The sequence below is a fragment of the Phascolarctos cinereus genome, unplaced genomic scaffold, assembly GCF_003287225.1.
Source record: "Phascolarctos cinereus isolate Bilbo 61053 unplaced genomic scaffold, phaCin_HiC Scaffold_9;HRSCAF=440, whole genome shotgun sequence".
In the NCBI taxonomy this organism is placed as follows: domain Eukaryota; kingdom Metazoa; phylum Chordata; class Mammalia; order Diprotodontia; family Phascolarctidae; genus Phascolarctos; species Phascolarctos cinereus.
In genome coordinates this window covers 217,552,405-217,580,370 of record NW_027556402.1, presented here as the reverse complement: position 1 = coordinate 217,580,370, position 27,966 = coordinate 217,552,405, and the positions used below count along the sequence as shown (strand labels likewise).

Below are 27,966 nucleotides of genomic sequence, written 5' to 3'. Positions count from 1 at the left end.
CTTGAAATCAAGAAATGAGTACTTCTGCAGGTGTTGGGCAAGGAAGGATTCCTTGGACACTGGGAAGCTCTTCCAAATCCCGATCTCCACCAGCTGGGGCAGTTGAGGCTCTTCCTCTCAGCCCTCCTTGCCCAATCCCCTCTGTCCTTACGTTCAGCCAGGCAAGCTTAATTGATGACTGAGTTGACATGCCAGGTTAGCTGCTTCTGTTCCTCCTCAGCCTGTTGTTCTGTCATTGCCTCATTTATATCGTGGAGAAGATGTGTAAAATCAGAGATTGGGCTAGAGACCCACAGCAGGCTCGTCCACTTCTGATTCTCCTCCTGCCACTGCTAGGAGTCGTTGCCACTTTTGTGCTGTGCCCTTGCCTCGTTACCACATTTTACCCATCCTTCGAGGGAGCGAGGACGGTTAAACTTTGATTTGACTGAGATCCTGGGGATATTGGGCTGTAAGTCTAGAAGGGAAGGTGTCTCAGAAGTCATCTGCCCACCCTACAGATGAGGAAACTTGAGGCCCAGGGGGGTTGAATGAATCACCCAAAGGTTGCACAAGTAGTAAATGTTATGCCCATTGTGCTTGTTGCTGAAGAGTTGCTCTCATTTGCCCCTTGGAGATCTTCCCATAGACCAGGAAATCCCTGCTTCAATCAGAGGCCGTCCTTTTTTCGTTTTTGTGTTTTAGCAACCCTAAATAATGGTATTTCGTATTTTATACAATAGTGTTTTTCAGAGAAGGTATTTTTATAAAGCAAGTTCTTACCAGCAATCTTGTTCACCTATAACAAGCATGTATGTATTCACTAACTTCTTTATGTGGAGCACAGTGACAGGTGTTGAGTGAATTGGATGAAATTCCATTCAGTAAGCAATAAAGTTGCCACTGTTTACAAAGGCAGAAACAAAACAGTTGATGCCCATACACAGTGTTTGAAAAACAATGGAAGTTATGCCAAGCCTAGGCTTGAGACCCTAGCAGTGCATGCTGGTCTGACATTTCACAGGCACAGCTCTGGATTTGAGTGTGTTCAGGGTGTCAGATCTAGGTCAGCACTCACTCATAATACACAAAGTATCTTGTATCCTTAAGTGTGAGATTGGAAATTGCAGCAGGTGTTAAGTGGTTACTTTGTGAAATGGTGAGCGAGAAGAAAAGTTCAGGTGATTGTGTATTCTGCTGTCATATTCCTTGGGCACGTATTTCATATCCAGCTTTGTGCTGGGAGAGAAGGAGGATACTAAGAAATACTCCCTGCCTTCATGGAGGTTGTAATCTACTTGTCAAGGCTGAACATGTGCATGAAACAAACCTAAAAAAAGGCACCAGTAGAGCTTACTGGTGTTCAGAGACAACAAGCTGGGATTTAATGTAATAGGTACAGAGAGCTGAGCCTTAAAGGATGGGTAGAGTTGGGCTGTAATAAAGGAGTATTAAGTTGGTGGCAGGAGGAATGAGGAGAGAATTAGAATGGAAAAAAAAAAAGAGCTCTTAAGATTCTCTAATTTAACCTTCTATCTCCTGTAACAAGGAACGCAGCCAGTCAAGCCCATTCAATCTAATTGTTAACAAATATTGGCAGCATGGTCCAGTGGAAATATTTTGTATTTATTTAATTGAAGCAATTGGATTCAAAACATAGTTGTGCCATTGTGCTACATTTGTAACTTTGGGTACTCGTAATACATGGAGTGTCTCGTATCCTTAAGTGTGAGATTGGAGATTGCAGCAGATGTTAAGTGGTTACTTTTTGAAGTGGCTTCAGTTTCCTCGTGTGTAAAACGAGGTAGGACTAAATCAGTGACTTCTAAGGGCCTTTCTAGCTCTAAATTTCTGATCCTGTAAGTGCCTGCTGTGTGTAAAGCACCATCCTAGCCACCAAAGAAAACTGCAAAGATAGATGAAATCTGGTTGGGGATCCTCTCACAGCTACAAGTCAAAAAGTTCTATGAATTTAGAGAATGGAGAATTGTGATTGCTGAGCTATTTACTTTTGCTGGTCTTTGAAATATAGAATGGGAGCATAGGGAAGATGTTCCAGGATTGGATAGAGACAGGCAAGTGTCCTGGTTTTCAGAAAGAGATTTGCAGTGTCGGTAAGTTTGAGGTTCATCATTGCCCTAGGATTTTAGAATGTGGCATTCTAGGATTTAGACCTAGAGGGGATTTTTTAAAATGTGTTTTCCAGCTCCTTTACTTTACAGATGGAGGAACAGGCCCAGAAAGAAGAAAGGGCTTGTAGAACAGCCCAAAGGAATGATTTATGAGCACACGAAAATGGGAATGTATTCATCAAAAACAGTCAAATATGACTGACAATGTGAGGGAAATCTGAAACAATATATCTGGATTTCATCAAGATGTTTGACAGAAGCGGGATATTCTTGTGGACAAAATGGTGAATTTTTTGGTGGTACATTGAGCTGGTTTCAGAATTGAATGAGTAGGACCTGGAGCTTTTAGAATACTAGAATCTAGTTCTTTGTCATACCTGCTTTTTCACCCTGATGTTTTCAGGATTTGATTTTGGAGTTTAGAAGAACTGGGTTTAAGTCATTTACTAGCTTAAGCAAGTTGTTTAACATCTCTGCCTCAGCTCCTCTGTTTACCTCCTTTAAACTCTTATCCTAAGACCTTGTGGTTTAAGAAAGCCTCTGGTTCTCAATGCCTATGCCAGCATAGTGTGGACTGCACAGGCCATGAGCCTAGTGATGGACTATGCACCTTTATCATTTGAGGACCAGCCTAGTTTATTCGAAGAGGCTTGTCACCAGATTAGAAATATCAAAGATAATTGACCTGCATATTGACAGGATTATCATGAAGATTAAGTAGGAAATGCATTTCAAGCACATTAAAAATGTAAGCTATTGTTTCCTTTTATCTAGTACCTGTGCAATTGTCTTAAGCAAGCATCTAACCAACTCAGAAGGAATTGGTGGCTATTTCTGAGACTTTAAAACAAATTGGTAATTCTTTATGAGCTCAGGAATTTCTCCAAACTGTTGTCAGAGTTGTTAAGTAGCTGTTGTAATGCTGGCACTTTAGTGGATCTCTGGTCTCCTTGGTTCGATCTTCCTTCCAGTGATACAGATCCCAAGCCATCCCTGCCTGCCCATCCTGAGAGACTTATTCCTGTCCTCTACAGAGGATTCCCCCAGTGTGGCAGAGGCCTTTACATTGTGAGGAGGATGCTAGTGGGATGCTAGCTATCTGTCATCCTTTGCTCCATGACCAGTCCACCTTCGTTTTCTGGCATACATTTCCCTGATGAAATCCTTTAGTCCTCTAGTTCCATGTTTCAGCTTCCTCTCATTGACCATGAATTTCTCTGTTGCCCTCTGTGATTCAATTTAAGTTCTTCAGTGACTGGTGTGTTCTATATTCATGAGAAAGACTACCAGTAGAGTATTGTTATTTAAAAAAAGATGGGCTTTTTTTTTCTGGAAGAAGTCTCAGGTCATTAAAGAAGCTTTCTGTTTTCGTGAAGGTCATTGAACCATCTCTCTTTCTGTTTATTCCAAATGCAAGTGGACAGGCTCTCTGTGTTCATCCACTTCCGTGTTAGGCCTGATTGTCAATCCGGTTGTTTCTGGGCAGCAGACATTCTTCATCCATAGTCGAGCCAGACTCGAGTTGTGACAAATCTTCCAGGAGGCTCAGCAGTATTTCAAGACTGAGTGCAGTGTGTAGTGTCCTACACAAGCAGGAGTGTCTGGGGACTTCACCACACGTTGGGGATCCCTCTTGGACTCGGACTCTGCTGGATTGGCCCGCCAGTGGGGAGCGCTGTCGATAAGCTGCGAGTACAATCTGGACAACCAAAAGCAGGACGCGAGAGAGAAAGAAATAATCACACTTCTGTGGCACGTCTCAGTGTGAAAAGTACCTTACAGTTGTCTCACTTGAGCCTTATGATGACCCTGTGCTGTTACCTCAATTTTACAGATGAGAAGGTGAGCTCAGAAATAGGATTTAAATCCAGGTCTTTCAACTTAGGTCTGGTGCTTGAGCCACCAGGATGCCATGCTGCTTTTCAGGTAGCCCTTTGTGGATTTGTGGAACTCTTTCATCTGCCCCATGTGTAGATGAATGCAAACACAAATTCCTTTAGTTTGTCCCTTCCTCAGTTCTCCCTGAACTATTTCATTTACATGACATACAGCATTCTTCACATAATGCCAGTTTGTGTCCTCCTGTCCTTGTAGCCCTCATGGATATCAGTGTCTCTCCTACAAAGGTGGTACTTAGTATTGCCTCTACCACGCTAGCATCAGTTCACTTGACATTTTCAAGGCACTGTACATTTCATTGGCACTTTGGACTAGCCCTGTGAGTGGGGCACTTCCCCCATTTACCCTTGAGGAAATAAACCCAAAGGAGGTAAGTGGCTTGCTTGTTGACACTCCTTAAGTGTAAGAAACAAGATTTGAGCCCAAGTCTTGTTGGCAGTGAGTCCAGCTGTCTGCTCCACAAGGCTGCTTTGGTTGGGGAGTAAAAGCATAGAGGAGATTGGTCAGAACCAGTATGACAGGCCCACTTTACCTGGTAGGCAGTCCTTAAGAAGCCATTGTAGATTCTGGCCCAGGGAATGCAAAGATTACTTTATGGAAACCCAAGGCAGTCATCCCATGATCTTTCCAGCCTATTCCCAGTTACTTCTCTGTGTCAGTAAAACTGCCAGAGACCAAATGATACCATTCTGAGAGCACAGGTGGCTTGTCCTTTTTGCAGGCAGAGGCAACAGCTACCACAGAAAAGGACTAAAGCTAAAGCTGCTGGCCTAGTACTGAACCCTTGAAAGGCCCTGTAGCCAACCAAAGATACACACATCTTGGTGTGTGTGGCAGGAGAGTGGCCCAAAGAGCGTGTCTTTAGACAGGGAGGATGAACAGAACCAGTCACTTGTCAACACAAAAGCATTGGCTCCCAGGCTGGGCACAACATGGCCAGAAATAATAGTGCCAATGGGTCACAACCACCACCACCACTTCCCAAGGGGAGAGTAACCAAGAGAGCACGTAACTACACCACATCTCCAGTTCAAGCTGTTTAATTAGCTATATGCTATTGCAGAAAGTGGTAGACAAATTCTTATTCCATGCTGCTTTATGTTATTTTTGTATGTTCTTTATCAATAATTAGAGCTGTCTGAAAGGGAAGTTGGCTGCCTTCAGAAGTAGTGGGCTCCACTTCACTAGGAGTTTTCAAACAAGTGAATGGCCACTTACCAGATGTGTTATATTAGGGATTCTTTAGTAGACAATTTGAGGGCAAAAGTTCTCATTTTACACATTTACAACCTCTCCCCAAGGGTCAGGTTCTAAGGGGTAGTGGATAGTAGTTGTGAAATGGAAAGAGATGGAGGAGGAGGAAATGTAAGGTCAATGCTATAAATTCACCATTCTAATTAAAAGTTTTCTAAAAATAGGTATGGGCACAAAGTCCAGAAGAAACAGTGCAAATATGGATTACCCCCAAAAAGATTTTTCTTAAAAACCTGAGCTACTCTGAGACATGGAAAGTGATGTTTCTCTCCACTTGTCATCTCTCATTGCTACTTGCTGCTTAAATGTTATTTCTGGTTTTCAAAAGAACACTTTGGCTATAGATTCTGAATTCCTGGACACCCCCCGGCAGCAAAAGTCTCTGCACAATTCCTCTATGAGCACTGTGGCACAGAGAGAGTTACTGCCCTCAAGCTGCTTGAAGTCTATTTTGTAAACCATTAGAGAATGGCCTAAGACAGTGAATAGCCAGAGGGTTCTGACTGCTTTGTGGCAGGTCAAGGAAGGGAGACTAGACTGAAGTAGTTGGGAAAGGCTACACAGAAGAGTTATGAGCATTTATCTGGGCCTTCAAGGATGAACAGGATTTGGATATAGAGAGATTGGGAGGAGGCATCTTGGTTGTAGAAACAGCATAAGGAAAAGCATGGAACTGGGAGCAACTGAAAAGACTAAGCTGGTGAAAGGTTTATGTCCCGAAGCGGTGGAAGTTAGGTTCGATAGCCAAAGCCGGTTATACATGGCTTTGAAAGCTGAGGGGTTTCAGCTGAAGGCAGGAGAGCAAGATGTTGAAAGTTTCTGAACGGAGGAGTGGCATGCTATAGGAAGATTACTAACAGTAGTGTTCAGAATTGGCTGGACAGGGGAGAGACTACAGGTAGCACCATTGCCCGCTACCAGGACACTGCTCATCGTTATTCAGCTGGGGAATCTGAGAGGAGTAAAATAAAAGACTGAGGTTTCCGAGCTAGAGACCAACACACTACCTAGCCCTAACTGGAAGATGGAAGCAGTGACCCCTAGAGGATCCCCAGGATTCCGTGACCCCTGGAGGCCAGGGATCCATTGAAGGTCGTTGGGAGTTGTAACTAACATGGAAGCTTCAGATATTGAGGCACAGAAAGTGGATCAGTTATTAAACATGAAGGTATGATAGACTTCCCACCTTGACCACCCCCCAACTGCCCTCGCCAGTCTTTACCCCAAACCAGTTTCTTAAACCGTTTGAAGTCCCTTCCCCAAATCACTCTCCCTGGACTGACTCCAAGCAAATTTTCTCTCTCACTGAACCCTTTGTCCCCACAGAAGATTGGAGATAAGTATCCAGTATCTGTGATAATCTTGCTGACCCTTAAGTGGTTAGACAGTATCAGCTTCAGTGGAATGTATGGTATGTACCTGCTCACTACCTCTCCCAAGCCAAGCTCTCCTACAACCAATATTCCCTGCACTACTGCCTCAGAACTTCTCTATCCTAACACCTGCATGCACTTAGACTTCATGGCCACTAATAAGCCCGTGGACATTCTGGGTTCATATACACTTATGCCCCATGTACTCTCTGGCCCTATGAACACTTCAGACAAATGGACACTAACCCGGGGGTTCTTAACCTGAGATTCACAATCCGCCACGAGGGTGTGTGAATGTGGATGGATGGGGAAAAAAAGTCTTTATTTTCATTAACTTCTAACTGAATTTTAGGATTTAAAAACATTATTCTAAGAAGGCGTCCTTAGGCTTCACCAGACACCAATGGGGTTCATTGACACATGCACAAAAAAAGAATACTCTGCTGTCACAGGCTCCTGCGACTGTGTTTAATTGCCGGTCGAGTATGAGAGAGAGAGAAAGAAATACACTCGGGCCAGGTGGCAGACAGGTAGAGGACCAGCTCCATTTATTAATCCGAGGGCTAGGGTTTTTATACCTCATTCGTGGGAACAGAATTCAGAGTAGCAAAGGCAAAGCATCAACAATTATTTTTCTCATAGGAACAGTAACCAGGGGGAGTCCCCCCCTGAACAGTTTCCTCACCTGTAATCTTCAAGGTCCTTTTGTTCTCAAGAGAGCCAGAGCAAGGAGGGGTTGCAGAGCCCACATGGCTGACTTAGGCAGCCATTGGCTAAAGGACAGGCCTGGCCTGAACCCTCTGACTTGTCAGTGCTGGCCCTCGACACTCTGCCCTATAAATTTTAGGTCCCATGTATCCGCTGACATTATGTAGACTTGACTGTAGACCTCACCAGTCACTCAACCAATCAGCAAGAATCTGTCAAGCACCCATAATATACCAAATAGTGCTCAGTGATAGAAATGCCCTCTAGGAACCTGAATTTTATAGGGGGGTGTAAAGCATACGCTTATAAGTAAATAATGAGTGCACAAAAATAAATATGTGGTAAATACAAACTCTGTGACCCCATAGACAGTCTAGCCCCGTGGAGACTCTGGGCCCGTGGACACTATAGCCTACGTCCCGTTCTGGGTTCTTGGGGTCTCAAACTTTTCAGATCCATGGACGCTCTACTCCCATTCAAACTCTGGCCCCAGAGAAATCACGGACACTCCAAACCCACGTGCATACAATCCAACCCTATATACATGGACGTTCTGTCCCTGTACACTCTGAAGCCATAAACACTCAGGCCTTGTATATTCTTTAGGCCCATAGATACACTAGAAATTGGTATAGAAACTGGACCTGTGATTTCATCGGAATAAGGACCTCCCAGAGGAGGGGACCAGCTCTACCAATGGAGGCCTGCCTGCAACTTTTCTCAAACTTAGCCTCAGAACTGCCTATCAGGTCCCTAGGGTCACATAGCCAGTATGTGTCAGAGTCAAGACTCGAACCCATGTTCTCCTAGTGGCAGGGCCAGCTCTCTGCCTATCACCTTTGGTGGATTCACCAGCCCTAGAGTAATGTGACTCCATGGATACCAAGGTCATGAATTCTCTGTATGAGATGTTTATCTCATGAACACTGATATCCTATGACCTAGCCTAATCTTTTCTCCAAGTTTTAATAATATGAACTCGACAAACACCAGTTAATACAAACATTTCCATACACAATGAACCCAAAAAGATTGTATATAAAGTTTGTATCTATTAAAATGAATTTTAAAATATATGTCATATACATGTTAAATGTAGTGTGGCAGTACCACCATTGTCTTTCTTGTTTGTATCCCTGTCTGAACTTGTTTTTGCTTTTTTTCTGTGCATTTTAAACATTCAATGATGCAGTTTTTTGCATCTCAATCACGACCTCCCTATTCCCACAACTCTCTTTTTTCCCCTCATAACAAACAAGTATAGTTAAGCAAAAAATTAACACGTTGGTTGTGTCTCATACTGCATCTCCCATTATTCTGCACCTACAGACCATCCCCTTTCTACCAAGAGATGGGAAGCATGCTTTTCTCATCAGTCTTCTGGAATTATAATTGGTCTTTGTATGGATCAGTCCTTAAGTTTTTTAATAGTTGCTGTCCATTTACAACATTGTAGTTGCTGTCTCTGTAAGATATAAAATTGGCCCACAAAAATCATCAAACTTTTTGTACATTCTCAATAAATTCCAGCAGGAAGAGAGAGAATAAGAAATTCCATTCAAGATAACTGAAGAGTATATAAAAATCTGGTAGTTCATCAAACAAGTCATACACAGAAATTATATTAACTACAAAATCTTCACTTTTTCAGAAATAACATCAGATCTAAATAATTACAGAGATAGCAACTGTTGTTCATGGTTGGGTCATGTCATAATAAAAATGATGACAACATTACCTAATTAATTTACAGATTTGGTGCCATACCAATCAAACTACCAAAGGGTTATATTATAGAATTAGGGAAAAAAAATTCATGTGGAAGAAAAGTCAAAGATCTCAAGGGAAGTAATGAATTAAAGTGGCAAGGAAGGAAGCCTAGCAGTACCCTGTCTGAAATTACACTGCAAAGTAGTAATACCTAAAATTATTTGATACTGGTTAAAAAAATCCAAAAGTTGATCAGTGGAACAGATCAGACAATACCCAGCAGCAACTCAGTATAGTAGCATAGTATTTAATAAACCCATAGCCTCCAATTACTGTACTCACAATCCAATCCAACAAAAACTGCTTAGAATTTCAATTAACTTTTTTAAGTTAATGTTTTCTACATAAATCCTCATATTATCTGCAACAGAAAATTATCATTTAGTATCCTTTTTGCCTTTGTGTATCCCCTTAGTTTCTTTTTCTTAATTTATTGCTATACCTAGTATTTCTCTAATTATATCAAATAGTGGTGACCATGGGCATCCTTACTGGAAAGTCCTCCAGCATTTCCCCATTATGGAAAATAGTACCTCTTAGTTGAACATGGATATTATTTATCATATTAAGGAAGAATTCATGTATTCCTATGCTTTTAAATATTTTAACATAAAAGGATATTGTATTTTTTCAAGAACTTTTTTGCATCTATTTATAAAATCACACCCTCAATGCAAATACCTATACCATTTTTCCTCCCTTCCATAATGGGTTGAGCTTTCCCCGCCTTGTTTCTTTGAACTAATTGTGGGTGTTTATGCCTCAGCCTTAGGCATCGAGGTGGCTGTGTGGATAGAACACTGGGCCTGAAGTCAGGAAGCAACCGCAGACACTTACTAACTGTGTGACCCCGGGCAAGTCACTTGACCCTTATATACCTCAGTTCCTCATCTGTAAAATGCACCGGAGAAGGAAATGGCAAACCGATCTAGTATCTTTGCCAAGAAAACCCCATTGGGATCACAGAGAGTTAGATATGACTGAAACAACTGGATGACAACATGCCTCAACCTTATGCACTTTTATAGCCAATTACCATCTCTTAATAAATTGAGACCCCTACTTATTTTTTTTCTTTTAGTCAGCAATGCCACAGACCATACCTATTTCTCCTTTAAGCTTGCACCAACCTGTTCCACTAATTTGCCCCACCCACCAATCCACTTTAGCCATTTGATTAACCCTTCAATTACTCTATTTACCTTTTCTTACAATTTGACTTGCCAGATATTGTTGTATTTCCCAGTTACTTACATATTGTCTCCCCATCAGAATGTAAGCCTCTTGAGGACAGAGATTGTGTTTTGCCTTTCTTTGTATCCCCAATGTTGGGGATGTAGCGTTGGGCACATAGTAAGCACTTAATAAATGCTTGTTGGTTTGACTTGGCCTACACAATTTCCTTCTCTGGATTCAGCTGAAGTCCTTTTCTCTTCTCCCACCGCTGGTCCCCTTCAGCCCTTTTTCCTCCTAGGACTGAGGAAAGGTGAGGAAGGTGATCTGGGCAAAGCCTCTGAATCCTGGGGGGTTCTTAACCTAGATCCAAGCCACAGCCAGGTGGCAGCCTATTTTGAACCACGCCCCCCACTACACACACACACACACACACACACACACACACACACACACACACACACACACACACACGAGACAGAGAGTTTCATCAGGGTCCCTCAGTGGGCCCTACAAGAAAGTCTGTGAGTTAGCTTGTATTCCTTATGGGGAAGCATTGACATTGGTAGGAGAGGAGTGCTAACACAAATTTATTAATTATCTAAAATCCAAGCATCTCTGCTTAGAGAGAAGTTTCAAGGGACAGAGAAGCATCCTGCTTCAAAAACTTCCCTGCCAGAAACATTCCTACTTATAATTTTACAATTTTATAGTAGTCATGAGACAGGCAAGGTGAGATAAAAGAATTACAAAATTCAGTTTTAGGGTTTTCACCCAACAGCTACATGGGAATTTAATGGTGTAAGGTACACCATGGAAAGGAAGCCGCCTTCCTGAAAAGCCAAGATGGGCTCCAGGTTCAACAAAAACTAAGGAGCACCTTCCTTGATTATCAAAGGGACATTTCCTCTCCCTAATCTTAGTTTCAGAAAATCCCAGGCTCCCCCTGAAGTTGATTGGGTTTTTAATTGGAAGACTGGTTAGATCATTCGTTCAAGTGAGACCAAGGACTTTGGACGAATACAGTGAAATGATATTCTCTTTATATATCTAGAAAAGGGGTCAAAGAATCCTTTGTCTACTTCCACACCCATTCTTACCCCCCACACAGTGACTCTGTGGGTCATTTGGCCTCACATACAGACTAACTCCAGGGACAAAGACCCTATACTCACAGCTGTTTCCAAGAACTTTCTGACTTCTTTGCATCAGTCCTTTAGACTTGTTTCTCCTTAGCATTCTCTCCTGCCTCCACTCATATCCCTCACTGGGATGGTGAAACTGCCTCAGCCTTCTCAAGATCTCTCTCTTTCTCCCCAGGTTTGCTCGTTTTATATTTTATTTCTCAGTTCCTTTACTTCTCTGACCATGAAAATTACCTGCAACACATGTTCAGAGGCTCTGTGGTCATCCTGGCCTTTATTGGTGCCACCATCACAGACTCCTGGCTTGGAAATTTCAAGTAAGGAAAATATTTTCTTCTCTTCCCACCATAGGGGAGGGCCTCTTAGGAAGGGATCAAGAATTAGACTACCGAGGAAGACTTTTCTTAGGATTTTAAAGCAGTGTCCACATGGATTTTAACATTCAGTCTCTGTGTTCCCTGCCTCGAATTGTCATGAGGATCAAACAGTAGCTAATGTGTGTGTGTGTGTGTGTGTGTGTGTGTGTGTGTTGTGTGTATGAGGCAAGGATATCAAAAAGGGACAGAGGAGCAGCCAGGTGGCTCTGAAGTCAAGAAGACCTGAGTTCAAACCCGGCCTCAGACACATAATGCTTACTAGCTGTGTGACTCTGGGCAGGTCACTTAACCCCAATTGCCTCATTTAAAAAAACAAAAACAAAAAGGACAGAGAGCAGGACAGAAGCTAGGGGAGGGCCGCTAGAGCCGTAAAGAAGGATGGTAAGGGAGGAGGATAGGTCTCCCAGGAAGATACGGGGCTTCTGTTAGACCAGAGAGCCAAGACCAAGATACTATAGATCATAAACTTATAGTTAGAAGGGTCCTTCGAGGTCACTGAGTCTAACCCTCCCATTTCACAGATGAGGGGAATGAGACCCAAGACCTCTCATCATTAGTAAATAGCAGTTATGACAAGCCAAGTGCTGGGTGTGTAGGACAACAGTGACCTCATGCGGTTTGTGAAGGAACAGCTCCATCTGTCACTGAGTAAGGGGGTGACCTGGTCACTTCAGGAAGCTTTGACAGCTGAAGGGGGGGTGACGTGGAGTCAGGGAAAGAGTTATTATGGCAGAGGGACCAAGCAGGAGGTTATTACAATGGCCTGGGTGTGAGGGAATGAGCCTGTGTGCCAGGGTGTAAACTGAAATCTCATCATCCCAATCTGACACCCCAGTCACCCTCAGCCTATGATCTCATCTTCTCCTTTACTGATACTCTGCGCCACGTTTAGCTGTCAGTCACACCCTAGCTTGGCCCTAGGAGGGCCTCACCTGCTCCCTTCACGGAGGCATGACTTTCCTAACATGTCTCCTGACCTCTACTCTCGCATCACCAACTGCCTCTTGGATATCTCAAACTGTAAGCCTTTGAGCATTGCTAATTCAGCACGTCAAAACAGAACTCCTTATTCCTCTCTCCAAATTCTCTCTGCTTCCAAACTTTCCTATACTGCTGAGGGCGCCACCATCCTCCCAGCCACCCGGCCCCTTAACCTTTGTGTCGTCCTGGACTCTTCTCCTTCATTCAGCCCACATCCGGTCTATCACCGAGTCTGATTCTGCCCTCTCAACCACTCCTGTCGCATACAAGACTCCTTAACTCTACTTGCACGACTTACACCCTGGTACATAGACTCACACACTCGGGCTATTGTAATAATCTGCTTAGTCGGGGAAGCTAGGTGGCACAGTGGATAGAGCTCTGGCCTTGGAGTCAGGAGGACATGAGTTCAAATCCAGTTTCAGACACATGACACTCACTAGTTGTGTGACCCTGGGCAATTCACTTAATCCCAATTGCCTCACCAAAAAAAAAATATCTGCTTAGTCTCCCTGCCTTAATAACTCCCCCCCCCAACTCCAATCCATCTTCCCTTCAGCTGCCTAAAGTCTTCCTAAAGTGACCATGTTACCCCCTTACTCAATAAATGCCCATTTACATCCAGGTTCAAATATTAAGCTCTCTTTTTTAAAAGTCCTTTACAGCCTAGCCCTTTTCTCCCTTTCCAGTGTTCTTACACTCTACTCCCCTCCACATACCTTGTGATCCAGCAACATCTGCTTTTCTCTCTCTCTTTCCTCCCCTCTGTTCATCATCCCCACAGCTGAGATGTCTCCTGCTTTTTCTCTCTTTCTAAGGGAAGAGAGGGGCTGAGCTTCCAGTCTCAGTCCCAGGACTACTCCCACAGATAAACCATTGGTGAGCTCCCATTACAGAAACACAGGCTGCATGGCCACTTGTTAGAAAGGATTCTTGGTCAGGTGGGTGTTGGCTTGGATGGCCTCAATGTGGAGACTGTTATTCTATAATCCACCGCTCTGTTGCTAACAGAAAAGAATGTAATCATAAAAGAATTGGGCCTAGCTCCCTTGTAGCCAAACTGCCTTTACAGGAGTAGCAGAAATCAGAGTTTGACAATGAAATATTTTATCAAATAATGAGACTTTTGGATAATAATTATAATAACAATAACAACTAAAACCACAAGGTACATGTTACCCCTGCTGTCCTATCTGTTACTGGAGTTGACTTAATGATTCTTTGAGTGATCCTGCAGAAGATGAGTTTACACATGCCAATATTCTTATTCAATTAGGAAAAGCAATTAGGAAAATCACATAGATTAAATATAAAAGAATATATAAGATTAAATATAAAAGGATAATAGCAGAATAGCTTCTTGTCCTCAGACTGTTTCTATTGAGTCTACTAAAAAAAAAAAGAGAGAGAGAGAACCAGGAGGTAACGGTAATCATTCACTGATAATATTGATAACTTATACCCTTAGTGGAAGAGGTTTGTTTTGCTCAGCTATTTCTCCTTTTCCTGTTTTCTCTTTCTCCCTCTCCCTCCTTTGCTCTTTGTTTTGGTTTTTTTGTTTGTTTTTGGTGAGGCAATTGGGGTTAAGTGACTTGCCCAGGGTCACACTGCTAGTGAGTGTTACGTGTCTGAGGCCGGATTTGGACTCAGGACCTCCTGACTCCAGGGCTGGTGCTCTATCCGCTGCACCACCTAGCTGCCCCATCCTTCCTTTGCTCTCTGTGTGATCACTATTTGGACTCAGGACCTCCTGACTCCAGGGCTGGTACTCTATCCGCCGCACCACCTAGCTGCCCCATCCTTCCTTTGCTCTCTGTGTGAGCACTCTTGGCCTCAGCTCAGTGCTCTCTCTTCCGCTTCTGGTCAGAGTTCCTCGAGATCTTGAGGACTATCTTTTCCTCTAGTGCCTTCATCGGATGTAACCTATTCTTATTGCTTGGCCACGTCTTTGCCATGACCGAAGAAATCCTGCCGGAAAACATCGCGAGGTCTAGGTGAGTCATCCCAAACACCCAGGCGAGCTGATGCAAGGCTTTGCTCTTCAGTCGCGAGGAGAACAGAGCGAGTGGGGAGAGAGGATCTCAGCCTTTGTCTCTGTTTCCCTCTGCGGGGGTGAGGGACTCTTCCATGTCCGCTGGGTCTGTGGGGTGAAGCGTTTGTCCGCAGCAGGAATGCTCTGTGTCCCTCCGTCACAGACGTGCTCATGAGGGAGCTCGCACCAAGTGCCTCCGTCCCCTTCTTCCCTCCAGGTTCTTGGTCACCTCGGGTTTACTGTCTGTGGCTTTTGCCGCTGGTATCAAGATGCCCTGTACGCTGTGTCTCGCTGGCGACCAGTTTCCAGTGCACCAGGTACGTGTGCAGGCTAGCGGGTTGTCTCCTGTTTATCCCTCCGCCCCGTCCTCCTCCAGCAGCTACAGGATCAGAGTATCAGAGAATTCGAGATGACAGGGACCTCAGAGGTCATCTGCATGTTACAGAAAAGGCAACTGAGGCCCATAATGCTGAAATAATTTGCCTAAGTCAGACAGCTAGTAGGTGACAGAGCCAGCATCTGAACACAGGTCCTTTGACTCCACATTCACTGCTTATTCTTTAGCTCTGTAAGAGGCTGTCATTTGCTCCTAGGAAATACAGATAAAATTCAATCTGAGGGTTTCTTTAGAGGGGGAAAGAAAGGCAGAGTTAAGTGACTTGCCCAGGGTCAAACAGCTAGTAAGTGCCTAAGGCCAGATTTGAACTCAGTTCCTCCTGACTTCAGGGCTGGTGCTCTATCCATTGTGCCACCTAGCTGCCCCTAACCTGAGGGCTTTTTAAAAAAGTATTTTTTTTGAAAGCTCTATTTGTCACCTGTCAAAAGCAGGCCATGTTTAAGGCTCTGTGGCTTGATATGGGGTCTATGTTTATTATGCTGTCCTGAATTTGCTCTTTTAATAACTAGAAACCCATAGTTGATTCTGTAGACAACGTTTTATCTTTGACTAGTACTCCCCTGACCCCCACCCATGTCTAGGTAGCTTCCCCTCACAGAATGAGGTATACTCAGAGAATGCCAACTTAGTAAATAGTCTAACTGTAATTTACGTTGCCCTTGTCTGTTTGGGTCATGTGCCCCTTCTCGACTGTGACTGTGATATAGACTGTGGCAGGGTCTATATCTTATCTAAATTCTATATCTCCCCCAACCACCCAGCACAGGACTCTGCACATGGTAGGTGATCTGTAAATGTTGGGTTGAATTGAACTAAATCCAGATAAATTAGCTTGAGTCGAACAGAACCACAGAGGAGTTTTAGAAAATACACACACATACGTGTACTCATACAAAGGAATTTCAAAGGAAGGAAAGCAGCTGAATGATGGTGGCAGAGCAAATAGGAGATGATGAGAAGCAAAGGGTATGCTATGAAATTAATGGTACAGGCACCAATGCAACATGAGATGTGAGGAGGAAAAGATTAGGACAATGTCACTGGACCTGGAATTCTAATTTTCAAAGACATATTCATCATAGAATTTACTGACTTTGACTTGGACCATACAAAGAGACATGTACTGTCCTCTCTGTCCTTACATGAAGAGTTACCCCAGCTCTAAGGTTCTATGATTGTCTCTGTCAGATGCAGGACAGATGAATATAGGCAAGTGGGGTTAGGGAAGGCTTCCTTGTGGAGATATGAGCTAAACAAATTCTACCCAATAGAACAGAAAAAGCTTGGGAAAGTAAGCTTAGGACAACTCAGAATCACAGAATCTTCGAGTTAGAATGGAACTCAGAAGTCATCTAGTCAAACCCAAAAGTAAACAGTAATTTATTCTACAATTAGTGGTCATTGAATTGGTGTTCTGGGGGAATCCATAGTTACAACTGGAGAGGGAAATTAATAACCTCTCCTGTACATATTTCCCTATCATTCAGCAGTGATCTTTTCTAAATAAATGATTTTCTGCCCAGTGTTCAAATGCTGAGTATGTACAGGGCCAGTGATCCCTACAGACTTAGAGAAGATATGACTCCTTGCCTATACCTAATACCACATACATGGGGGGAGAAACAATCTTTGCATCAACTATTTCTGAAAAAGTTTGATATCTAAGTATGTAGGAAATGGACACAAGTCAAGAAAGCCATGGGTTCATTCCCTAGTAGGTAAGTGGTCAAAGGAAATGAACATTTTGCCAAAGAGGAATCACAATCAACCAACCATGTGAAAAATTGCTTCAAATCACTAATACCAAAATGATAACAGTTTGGAGATTTCATCATATGCCCTTCACATTGGCAATGATGTTAAAAGAGGAATGGTTAGCAGAGCTGTGAGAAGACAGACATACTAATACCCTGGTTGAGCTGTGAATTTTTCATAACATTCTGGAAACTGAGATACAAACTACTAAAGATTTAGTGTTCTCTAGTGTCATTGAACATGATTTATTTTATTGATTTCAGGTAAAAGAAAAGAACAAGGCATTCTCCTTCTTATACATGTCTACAGTCTTTGGGAACTTCTTTGCTGACATCTCCCTCCCCTCATTTATGGGTCAGTGGTTATTTTGGGGATTGTAGAGGTTGGGCAGAGGCCATAGTGCACCACAGTTCTTCCATTTTTTTTCCCAAATAACATCCAAGGAAGGAATGGAAAATAGTGAATTTTTAAGTAATAAGAATTTATGTCTGCAAAGCTTCTGATTACAACTCACAAAGGGTGAAGGGAAGCAGGAATTGTCTACATTTTATAGACACAGAAAGTGAAGCACAGATAGTAGATGGCAAATGAACCACATAGTATTATGTAGGTATTTTTTCCCACTTGACATGTCTAGAATAAATGATTCTCCATCTTCCTTAGTCACCTGGTCCTTGAGTGTGCAAGAATGTGATGTCCACGCAGGCCATTGGCCTTCTTTTCTGTCTTGGGTCAGCTCCATTAGCACCTTCTCTTTCTTTAAAGACTATGGGGTCACAGTTATAGAATTGGGAGGGCCCTTAGAAATCATCTAATGCTTACAAATTAGGAAACTGAGGCACAGAAAAGCACAAAAAGAAGCTAAAGCTTTAGAGCTATAACCAGGAATTGTGGTGCTCAGAGAAAATTCATTTGAGGGTGAGGTGAGCTCACCTGAGGAATAGGAAGTCTCAGGATGCCACCTCAAGTCAGTTTGCAGCAACATCAATTTTACTTGAGATATGCCCCCTCAGAAGGGTGTGGGTAAACAACTCCTGAAATGGTGCAACAAAGAACCTCTGACCCAGCTGCATGTACGTGGAAGAGAGGGGATCCTGATCCCCAAACAGCATTTCCATGGAATGGCTAACAACAGCCCCTGACCCTCAGTACTCACAGCTCCCAGAAAGAAGGAGGAACAAGGGTAGGGGAGAAGCAGTAAGGGGATGTAGGATATAGTAGTGAGGAAAGCCGAGTCTCAGACAAGGGGTGTGGTGAGGTTGGCAGGATTCTAGGCAGGGTGAGGAAATCAAGTGACTCAACGGGGCGGTCAGACTCCAGCATGAGGCTGCAAGGGCATACACACAGCTCTTGGGTGTGCTTCGATTTCAGGCAAAGCCCCGGTTACCTGGCTACCACTCCCTGGGGTTTCCAAGCAAAAGCCTCTTTCTTTCATTCCTGCAGAATGAAAACACATTTTTATTATTTCCTACTTCCCTGTGCCTGAAACAAGCACCCAATCCACCCTTCAAAGTTTTCCAAGGATTCTTCTAGAATGTTTTCTTAACAATGGGGAAATTGGCAGAAAGCATTTTTTTTAAATGGGGAAGGGTATAGAATTTCAAGAAATCTCACAAAATGTACTATTCTTGGTACTCTGTGAGATGTTAGTATGATTAAAATCCCATCTTTCTTAGCTCTTCTCACCTTGGTTACTCTGTCTTCACTTATGTTGATGTGATCTAAAGACCAATTCCTTTGTACCTATTGTAGTCCCAGAGAAGTGCTTCCCTCCTCCTCTTTTGCCTCTAGACCACGTAGGAAAAAGAGAAGGACCTCAAAAGTTAAGAGTCTTCTGCTTTTCAGAGAGCCCTGGCTCGGTGCCTATTTCTCAGATGTTTTCTTTCTTCACAAAGGATGGCAGTCCCTCACCTCCTGCACTCAATTGTCCTTACTTCCATACACAGAAGGTATGAACAGGACAGGGCAGTGGAGACCAGCTGTCTTCCTTAGCTATCCCCTCCTGCCACGAGACACCTTGAGCACTCAGGTGGAGGGAGAGGGAATGAAGTACTCCCTCCCGGGAAAAAGGAGCAAAGGCAGATGACCCTGTGAATAATGAGGTAACAAAGGGGAGGCTGGGGACTCTGGGTAACTTTCCATCTCTTCCATTCTACAGAAAAAAGTTGCTTCTACAAAGACTGCTATTTGATATACTTGAGCGCCTCAGCTGGCATTGTGACTTTTAACTTAGGTAGGCTGTGCTGGCTTGGGTGGGAGGGTAGGGAACAGAGAGGGTGGACTGCTCTGGCAGCAGCCATGGCCAGGGGTGCCTAGGGGCCCGTGGACCAAAGCCAGGCATGGGCCATACCATTGCAAACCTCTAGGGCAGTCTACACCTGACTGACAATGCCTACTTCTAGGTGGTTAAGGCTCTCCCTCCATTTGGCCACAGTCAGATAACATGATACCGTCTGAGAATAATAATACTAATAATAATGATAGCTGCCATGTATATAGCACCTATTAAGTACTTTACAAATATCATTATCTCATTTTATCCTCACTATGACACTTAAAACAGTTTACAGATGAGGAAACTGAGGCAGACAGAAATGAAATAACTTGCCCAGGGTCACAGAGCTAGTTAAATATCTGAGGCTGGATTTGAACTTGGGTCTTACTGACTCCAAGACCACCATTCCATCCATTGTACCACCTAGCTGCCTTGAAGTACTCCTTAAACTCACCAAACCTGGTCATGTGGAGGCATTCAATTACTCAGGGAAGCTCCTCAAAGTGCCTTCATTCTTCCTTCCAGTAATCACCTTCTCTGCTCCTTCAAGGGACACTCTCTTGCCAAGAAAACCTACTGTTTGCCTCTGAACAGGTTCCTAGCTCAGCAGAGAGCTTAGGACCTGCAAGCCCTTGAAACCAGTGGAACATCACTCCTCAGCCCAGGTCCCCTTCTCAGGGATCTGCCCAGGATCTATGACCTAGAACTGGTTAGTGAACAACAAGCCAGCATCCTCTGGGATGGATGTGGAACTCCTTCTTGCCCTGTCTCTCCCTACAACGTAATGCCCTTAGCCAGACCCCACCCACACACCTCTCCATCTAATCTCCTGATGCTGACCTGGGCTGGAAAAAAAATGACATAATGTGACTTTTTTTCTTGGATTTCCCAATCAGGATTTGGTTTGGTGTATTTTTCAGATCTTTGTGGAAGAGGTATCAGTGAGAACTCGGCTGTTCTTGCTACTACTAAACCATCACCTTGGTTCTATTCCAACTCCAGCAGAGTATCTTCAATAACAATATGAAAAATGTGAATGGAGAATGTTATGTTAATTTCCCTAGATATGAATAGAAAATGTCCTTTCATATTAATGATATATTTGTATCCCAGCATCACTTTGATAGAAACAAGAAAGACCAATTTCATTTTACCCAGTATTAGATTCAGTGATTACCAGTTACGTGAACAGGGAACTTATAAAATTTGTGACTTCTGACTGCGGTGGGAATATCACTAGGCTTTAACATTGGTATGAGAAATCACTACCAACAAATTTAAAGGGACCTTGAATGAGTTGTAAGCTTATGTAAGATTGTTTCGGGGTTTATAATGTATCTGTTTCATCAAATCAACAAGCATTTGTTAAGGGCTTCTAATTATGATATGCCAGGTATTGTAGAGATATAACAAATGGCAAAAAAAAAAAAATAGTCCCTGCTGTCAAGGGGCATGAGATCCAGGGGGAAAGACAACATACTATTTGCAGACAAGATGTATGTAGGATAAATTGGAAGTAATTAACAAAGGGAAGGCACCAGAATTAAGAAGGATTAGGAAAAGCTTGCTGTAGGAGGTGGTATTTTTAGCTGGGACTTAAAAAGAAGCCGGGGAAGTCAGAAGGCAGAGATGAGGGAGAGAATTTCAGGCACAGGACAGCCAGTGAAAATTTCTGGGTTCAAGAGATGGAGAGTCTTGCTCAAGAAATAGCAAAGAGGCCAGTATCACTGGATTGCAGAGAAGACGGAAGGGGGTAATGGTGTAGGAAGAAAGGTAGAAAGAGGCTATGTTATGAAGAGATTTAAATGCCCAACAGGAGAGTTCATATTTTATCCTTGAGGTGATAGGGAGCCACTACAGTTTACTGAATAGGGAGGTGACGTGGTCAGACCTGCATTTTAGGAAGATCAAAATGGCGGCAGAGACTTAAGGAAGCAGGAGACTCTAATAGTTCAGGTATGAGGTGATGAGGGCTTGCACCAGGATGGTGGCAGCATTAGAGGACAGAAGAGGGGATATATGAGAGATGTTGGAAAGGTGAAAATGACAGGACTGGGCAACATATTGAATATGGGGGAAAGAGAGTGAGGAGTTGAGAATGACCCTTAGATTATGAGCCTCAGTTAACTGGGAGGAGGGTGGTGCCCTTAACAGTAATTTTTTAAAAAGTCGGGAAGTCGAAGGGCATGAGGGAAAAGATAATGAGTTTTGTTTTATACATGTTGAGTTTTAGATGTCTACAGAATATCTGTTTGAAATGTCTAATAAGTGGTTGGAAATGAGAAACTTGGGTCAGCAGAGAAGTTAGGACTGGATAAGTAGATATGAAAATCTTTAACATAAAATGACAATTGAATTCTTTAGAACTGATGAGATCACCAAGGGAAATAGTATTGTTGTTTTTTGTCCTTTGTTCTTGAAGAGGACCATGACATGAGGCGGGTGACTTGCAAGTGAATTGGATTTAAGTGAAGGAGGGCTGTGCAAGGTCACCAGCCTCACTTTCTTCTCCAGAGCCATGTGGGTCCAGTGGCCAGATATAGATCAGGATAACTAGAGATGCTGAAATAGTATAGAGGGAGAAGAGAAGAGGACCCAAGAAAGAGACCTGAAGGACATGCATGATTAGCAGACACAGCCTGGATGAAGATCCAGCAAAGGAGACTGAGAAGGAGTGCTCAGGTAGGAGGAGAACCAGGTGAGAGCAGTATCACAAAAACCTAGAGGGAAAAGAGTATCAAGGAAAAGAGGGTGATCAGCTGTGTCAAAGGAGGCAGAGACTACAAGAAAGATAAGGATTGAGAAAAGGACTTTAGAATTGGCAATTAAAAGATCACTGATTTCTCTGGAGACAGTTTCAGGTTGAATTATGAGGTTGGAAGCCAAACTTCAGGAAGTTAAAAAAAAAAGAGTGATAGAATAGGAAGTGGAAGCATTAGTTGGAGACAGTCTTTTCGAGGAGTTTATATAGGACAATAGCTACTGCAGGGATTAAAGGAGAATTTTTTGAGGATCAGGAAGAAATAGGTATGTTTGTAAGCATTAACTAAAAGTTAGGCTATGAGTGCCATCAGACCTTGGTTTTACTCTTAGAGGAATCAGATTGGTTTTCCATGTACTAGGCCTTTCACAATTTCACTTAATGCTTTGCAGTCTTAGTTGTTCATATGAAAGAGCTTTTTTCTAGAAATTATTACAAGTTTAAAAAAAAAAAGCTAAGAACAGTAGTGGCCCCATCACACCTTGACTCATTCATGGTTTTGTATGTTGAAGAATTTGCCTCATCTATTAATTAATTAATTAATAGATCATGGACTGGAGGATTTGATTGAAGAATTTAATCCCTAACACCTGGTAAGCAATGTCTAATTATCTGGGACTGGAAGATGAAGAAACTTTAATCTGTTTTGTTCTATAGTCATTAGCTTCTTATCTGGTTAAGAATAAAGATCATGAAAATGGACTTATTTTTGTTTATTCCTGCTTATCACTACAGAGTACATTTGATATTTTTTATTTCATGTTTAAGTTTATATTTTAAAGAAAGTTCAGTTGCTAATTGTAATTTTTTTCAAAATTCAGTATCTTTAGTGTGATGAATGAAAATGTTCATGACAGAGTATTATATAAATGTTTACCTTTTAAAAAATTCAAGGGGCAGCTAGATGGCACGTCAAGAGGACCTGAGTTCAAATCCGACCTCAGACACATAACACTCACTAGCTGTGTGACTCTGGGCAAGTCACTTAACCCCAATTGCCTCACCAAAAAAAAAAAATTCAAAATAAAATTTCCTGAAATGTGTTCCACATGTGTATGCAGATCAACTTAGGTTAGGGACAGAAGGATTAGGCTATTTCAAGCATTGAGATGCTCCCCAGGGATGGCGGTGAGTGAGCTATAGAAGGTCTTCAGGCAGGGCAGGAGCATGACGAAAGCATCGTTTTAGAAAGATTGATCCAGTAACCATGTGTAGAATGGCCTTGATGTCCCTAACAAAAGGCTGTTTATGTAAATTTGTGTTTCTATATGACATTTCTTCCAAGAAAATACCAAAGCCTTGTGACTGATTTTTCCCTTTTGGAAGGAGATAAGTTTCTCCTAACAATCTGGTGTTAGTGTACTTAGAGAAAATGGTTAGCTGTTTCTAGAAATCTAAATTTAAAATACTTTTCCTGTCAGCATTCTGAGGATTTATTGTTCAATTCAGCATTGTTAAACAATCTGTACTCAGTGAGGGGAACATAAGAAACTGGAAAGACATGGTTTCTGTCTTAGAAAAGCTTCCAGTCTAATAGAGGAGACAAAGAAAACTCATGTGACCAGTTATATGTAGTACAAGGTGGAAGTTTATAATAAAGTACTGAATGAGTGGACAAGATGGCAGTACTAGATAGAGGAAGGCGTTCGGAGAGGGAGAAGGGCCTGGACCCCGCTTCCTTTACAAACTACCTCCAAGATTCTACCAGAGCAGGCTCTCTTCAGCACAAGTGTTTGGTTTCGTTATTTGGTTGGTTGGGTTTTTTAATGCAAAGACTTAAGCCTGTTGAGCAGTGTGGTCACAACGTATCCTCGCGGGCATGTGAGGCTCAAATCTTGGAATGCTCTGTGTTGTTTTCAGTGACATTTATATTTTCCAAGAAATTATTCTTCATAGAAGTCCCCCAAGAGAGCAACCTACTGAAAATCTTCAAGTGTATCTGGGTGAGTGGAGTTTATTTGTGCCTACATCTAACCACATGAATGGACATGAGCCCCTGGATTCCCAAAGCCTGACATCCCTAGATGGGTCCTGAATCTGGGTTAGAGTTAGGTTCTTCAAGCCCTGGGAATCAGTCTCTCTCTCTCTCTCTCTCTCTCTCTCTCTCTCTCTCTCTCTCTCTCTCTCTCTCTCTCTCCCCCCTCTAGAGTGGGGTGAAATGGAGTGAGGCAAAAGAGGCATACTAGGCATTCAGTGTGGCAGGAAAAATCTAACCAACAGAAAGTCTGCAAGAGCTCCCCTTATGTGGAGGAAGAGGGTTGGGTTTGGGTGTGCATGAAATGGATTTTCCTGTTCTTCTGTCTTGACTTTTCTAATGCAATCCTATAGTCTGCAATTAAAAATCAGCTCCGTCACTGTTCTTGGAAGACCCCAAGGAGGAATCATTGGCTGGATTGGGCATCAGAGAAGTTCTCGGTAAGTAGAGAGTTGACCCAGCAAGAGAAGAACGATGGAGACAGGGATAGAAAGTACAACCCCATTGTGTGTCTGTGGGTTCTGGATAAGGACATTCCACTTTTGGGGGGCACTTATCTATCGTTCCATTCACCTGTCTTCTGCCCTCCTTTTTACTTTGTTCATTCCATTCTGTCCATTCCCTAACCTTTGTCTCCATTCTCTTGTCCTTTTCCTCATTCACCTACCTTTTCTCCCCACCTCCTTCCATCCCTAAGCCTATCCATCTCTCTAAACCTGGACCTATTCCCAATCTCCTTCAACAAACCCCATCCCCTTACCTGTCCCTATCTCCATTTCCAGCCTTATCTATTATGTACTCATCCCTCTATTTCTTACCTACCTGTCCATCTTCCTATCCTACACTTGTCTCTCCCTAGTCATCCATCCGTCTTCCTATCCCCCATCCATGTTCATCCCTTATATATTGTTCCATTCACCTTTCCTTCCATAACAATAATGATGATGATGGTAACTTCTGCCTAACCCCACCAATCTAGCGGTCTTTCCCTTTCATCTATTTATCTATCCTTCTATTAATATGTCTACCCTTTTCCCCCTCAACGGCCAAATGCCTATTCCCCTGTCCTCTGTTCCCTCCAGGAGAATCATATTAGTGAAGTGAAGCTTTTCTTTGGCATGCTGCTCTTCCTCTCACCCTTTCCACTTTTCTGGGCCTTGGTTGAAAAACAGGTAGGAGATTCTACAGGTGAAGTTGTGTTTGAGGGGCTGATGGGAATGACGTTAAAAAGTAGATGGCAAGGGGCAGCTAGGTAGCATAGTGGATAAAGCACCGGCCCTGGATTCATGAGGACCTGAGTTCAAATCCGGCCTCAGACACATAACACTTGCTAGCTGTGTGACCCTGGGCAAGTCACTTAACCCCATTGCCTAGCAAAAAAAAAAAAGTAGATGGCAGCCAGTGTAGGAAGGTAGGAGACCAGTAGTTGGCAAGGGAGAACTAAGAGTAGTGTTGGGGGAAGAAGTAGGGTGGGTTTCATGTATTTATTGAGCCCCTATCATGTGTGCAGCATTGCATGCACAGTGGTGCAAGAGAGACAAAGGAGAAATGGTCTCTGGCCTTAGGGAGCTCATGGTCTAGTCAAAAGATAAATACATATTACTTTCTCCATTAAGCTTATGTTCTAGTTGGGATGTAAGCTACATCCCTGCCTTCAAGGAGTAATGTAGTAGAGAAATAAGAAGCAAATATGAATAACTGCATAAAGGTGAAGGTAAAAGTACATTTAAAAGAAGTATATAGTTCTATGTTAGTTCAGAGTAGAGAGAGAGAACTTGGAGATGGGGATATCAGGGAAGACTTCATAAAGCTGACATTTGAACCACGACTTGAAATATAGGTAGGCATTTGATAAGCAGATTTGGAGACTTGGAGACGTCACACTAGAGGAAAGGAAGAGCGTGAACAAAAGCAGAGAGGAAGGAAGCTTGGTGAAGATAAATCAGTTGAGCTTGGCTGGATATTAGGATAGATGAGAGGTAATGGGAAGATAAAGACTGGAAGGTTAGGTGGGGGACCAAGGGGACTTGAATGCCGGGTAAAGAAGTTTAGATTTGATTTACTAACAGGGAGCCATCAAAACTTTTTGAGTAAGGGGGCAGGTGGTGTGATAAGACCAGAGCTATGGTTAACAAGATTAATCTGGCAATATGTGAAGGATGCATTGGAATGGAGAGAGACTGAAAGTGGGGAAAGTAATTAGGAGACTTTTTCAATAGCCCAGGTGAGAGTCAAAGCCCTGAACCAAGATGGTAGAAATGGAAGCACAAAAGAGGGAATGGATTTAGGCAACATTACAAAGCAACAAAGGGCAGGACATAGCAACTAATGACTTTTGGACTGAAATGGACAGCAAAAATGGCTAAAGGGAAGTTGATATTCAATATAAATAAGATGATGGTAAGAGAACATTTAGCTACCTTTGATAGTTCAAGTCACCAAGCCCAGAAGATAAGTAGGGTACTGAAAGAATTGGCAAATGAGCTACTGAATAGGAAAAGTCCCACAGGACTGGAGAAGGGAAAAATTGGGAAGATAGAAGGAAACATGTAGAAATTTTCAAATGATCATTCAGTAAGTCTTGAATAAGTGGCTACTAAGTGCTAGGCACCCTAGGAAGCACAGGGGATACAACGAGAAAAATGAAACCAGCCTTGCCTTCAGGGAGCTTGCATTCTATCAAGGTCATTCCACAGGAGACTGAGCTTGACTAAGACCCTGCCACTTTAGAATGTATTTTGAAAGAGACAGCATACATCTCCGGAAGGAAGTAGTGATCATAAAGACATGACATGGAAAATTTCATTCAGAACTAGCCATACCAGAGAAGCTTTATTTCTTTTCTCGACAGGCAGGGTAACTAGACTGGTCAACCAGGAGAACGCTTTTGATGGAGTTTATCTCAGTTTTAGGAAATCACTTGAACCAGTGTCTCCTGCTTTTCTTATGGACAAAATGGAGAGCTGTGGGCTGGATCAGAAGCCAGCAAAGCATAGGTGGCCCAAATTCAGCTGCCTGTTTTCGTAAAACCTGTGAGCTATGAATGGTTTTTGTATCATTAAATAAAGTTTTATTGTATTTTAAAATGTAAAAACCATTCTTAGCTTGGGAGCTATTAAAAAACAAACCAACCAGGCAGTGCTGACCCCTTGAGCTAGATAATCGTATGATTAGGTGGTTTCAAGACTCTAAGGAAACATTAGTGGTTCGATATCAACGCAGAAGTAGATCATCTCCGTGTAGTTTGATTAGTGGCGTGGATACGGTCATAGGTGATGCACTTATCAAATCCGCATGACACTGGGAGGGATAGCTAGCTGTGTTTTGAATGGCAGCATCAGGATACAAGTTGATCTCAGTAGCACACACTGAGCTAAGTTTAATTAGACTAGATTTCAAAGCGACCCAAAGCAACTTCACAAATACAAGACGGAGAAGGCAGGCCTAGACAGCCATATCTGAGATTTTTAGTAGACTGCAATAATAAGCCAATGATAAGACATAGTAACTAAAACAGCCAGTCAGACTCCAGTTATGCTGAGGGACACAGAGTGTCCAGACCTAGGGAAGTCAGAGGCCTACTTTACTCTGCCCTGGGGAGACCTTCTCTAGAGGACTGTGTGACTCTGAGATTCTGGAATTCTGGAGCTGTATATGGGAGGGCAAGGAGGTAGAAGTCAAGAGATGAATTTGAGATCTCCAGCATGGAAAATTTGGGGAGCTTATGGTTCTTACAGGCACATGATGATAAGACCTCTTTTTATCCCTCAGGAAATAGAATGGATTTTACAAGCTAAGAAGATGAATCGTTTTGTGGTCAGTGCTATATGACTGTTTTCCTCTTCTCTCCTCTCCTTTCCCTTGTAGTGTGTTTTCATCCTTGTGTTTATTTTCTATTTCTCTCATTCCTTGTTTCCTCTCTCCCCACTCCAGCCCCCACCCCTATTAAGTAACCCGTGGCCAGAAACCCTAAAGGGATG

General features: G+C 42.8%; 1 protein-coding gene across 1 annotated transcript; it reads left to right on the top strand.

Annotated features, from left to right (window-relative positions):
- Positions 1 to 25: 25 nt before the first annotated feature.
- On the top strand, positions 26 to 27,817 carry LOC110218903 (solute carrier family 15 member 2-like). The gene is made up of 11 exons (XM_021001895.2): positions 26 to 6,432; positions 6,591 to 6,675; positions 11,609 to 11,750; positions 14,696 to 14,785; positions 15,041 to 15,140; positions 17,239 to 17,329; positions 19,134 to 19,208; positions 23,872 to 23,954; positions 24,340 to 24,426; positions 25,069 to 25,158; positions 27,758 to 27,817. The coding sequence occupies exons 1-11, from the start codon at positions 6,379 to 6,381 to the stop codon at positions 27,815 to 27,817; spliced, it is 957 nt and encodes a 318-aa protein (XP_020857554.2). The 5' UTR covers positions 26 to 6,378.
- The last annotated feature ends 149 nt before the right edge of the window (positions 27,818 to 27,966 follow it).

Bases quoted from the DNA above. Each gene is read 5' to 3' on its own strand.
- LOC110218903 (XM_021001895.2), top strand. From the start codon at position 6,379: ATGGAAGCTTCAGATATTGAGGCACAGAAAGTGGATCAGTTATTAAAC. The intron at 11,751-14,695 runs GTAAGGAAAATA...CTTTTCCTCTAG, and splicing joins TCCTGGCTTGGAAATTTCAA to TGCCTTCATCGGATGTAACC. The intron at 24,427-25,068 runs GTAAGTAGAGAG...TGTTCCCTCCAG, and splicing joins GGGCATCAGAGAAGTTCTCG to GAGAATCATATTAGTGAAGT.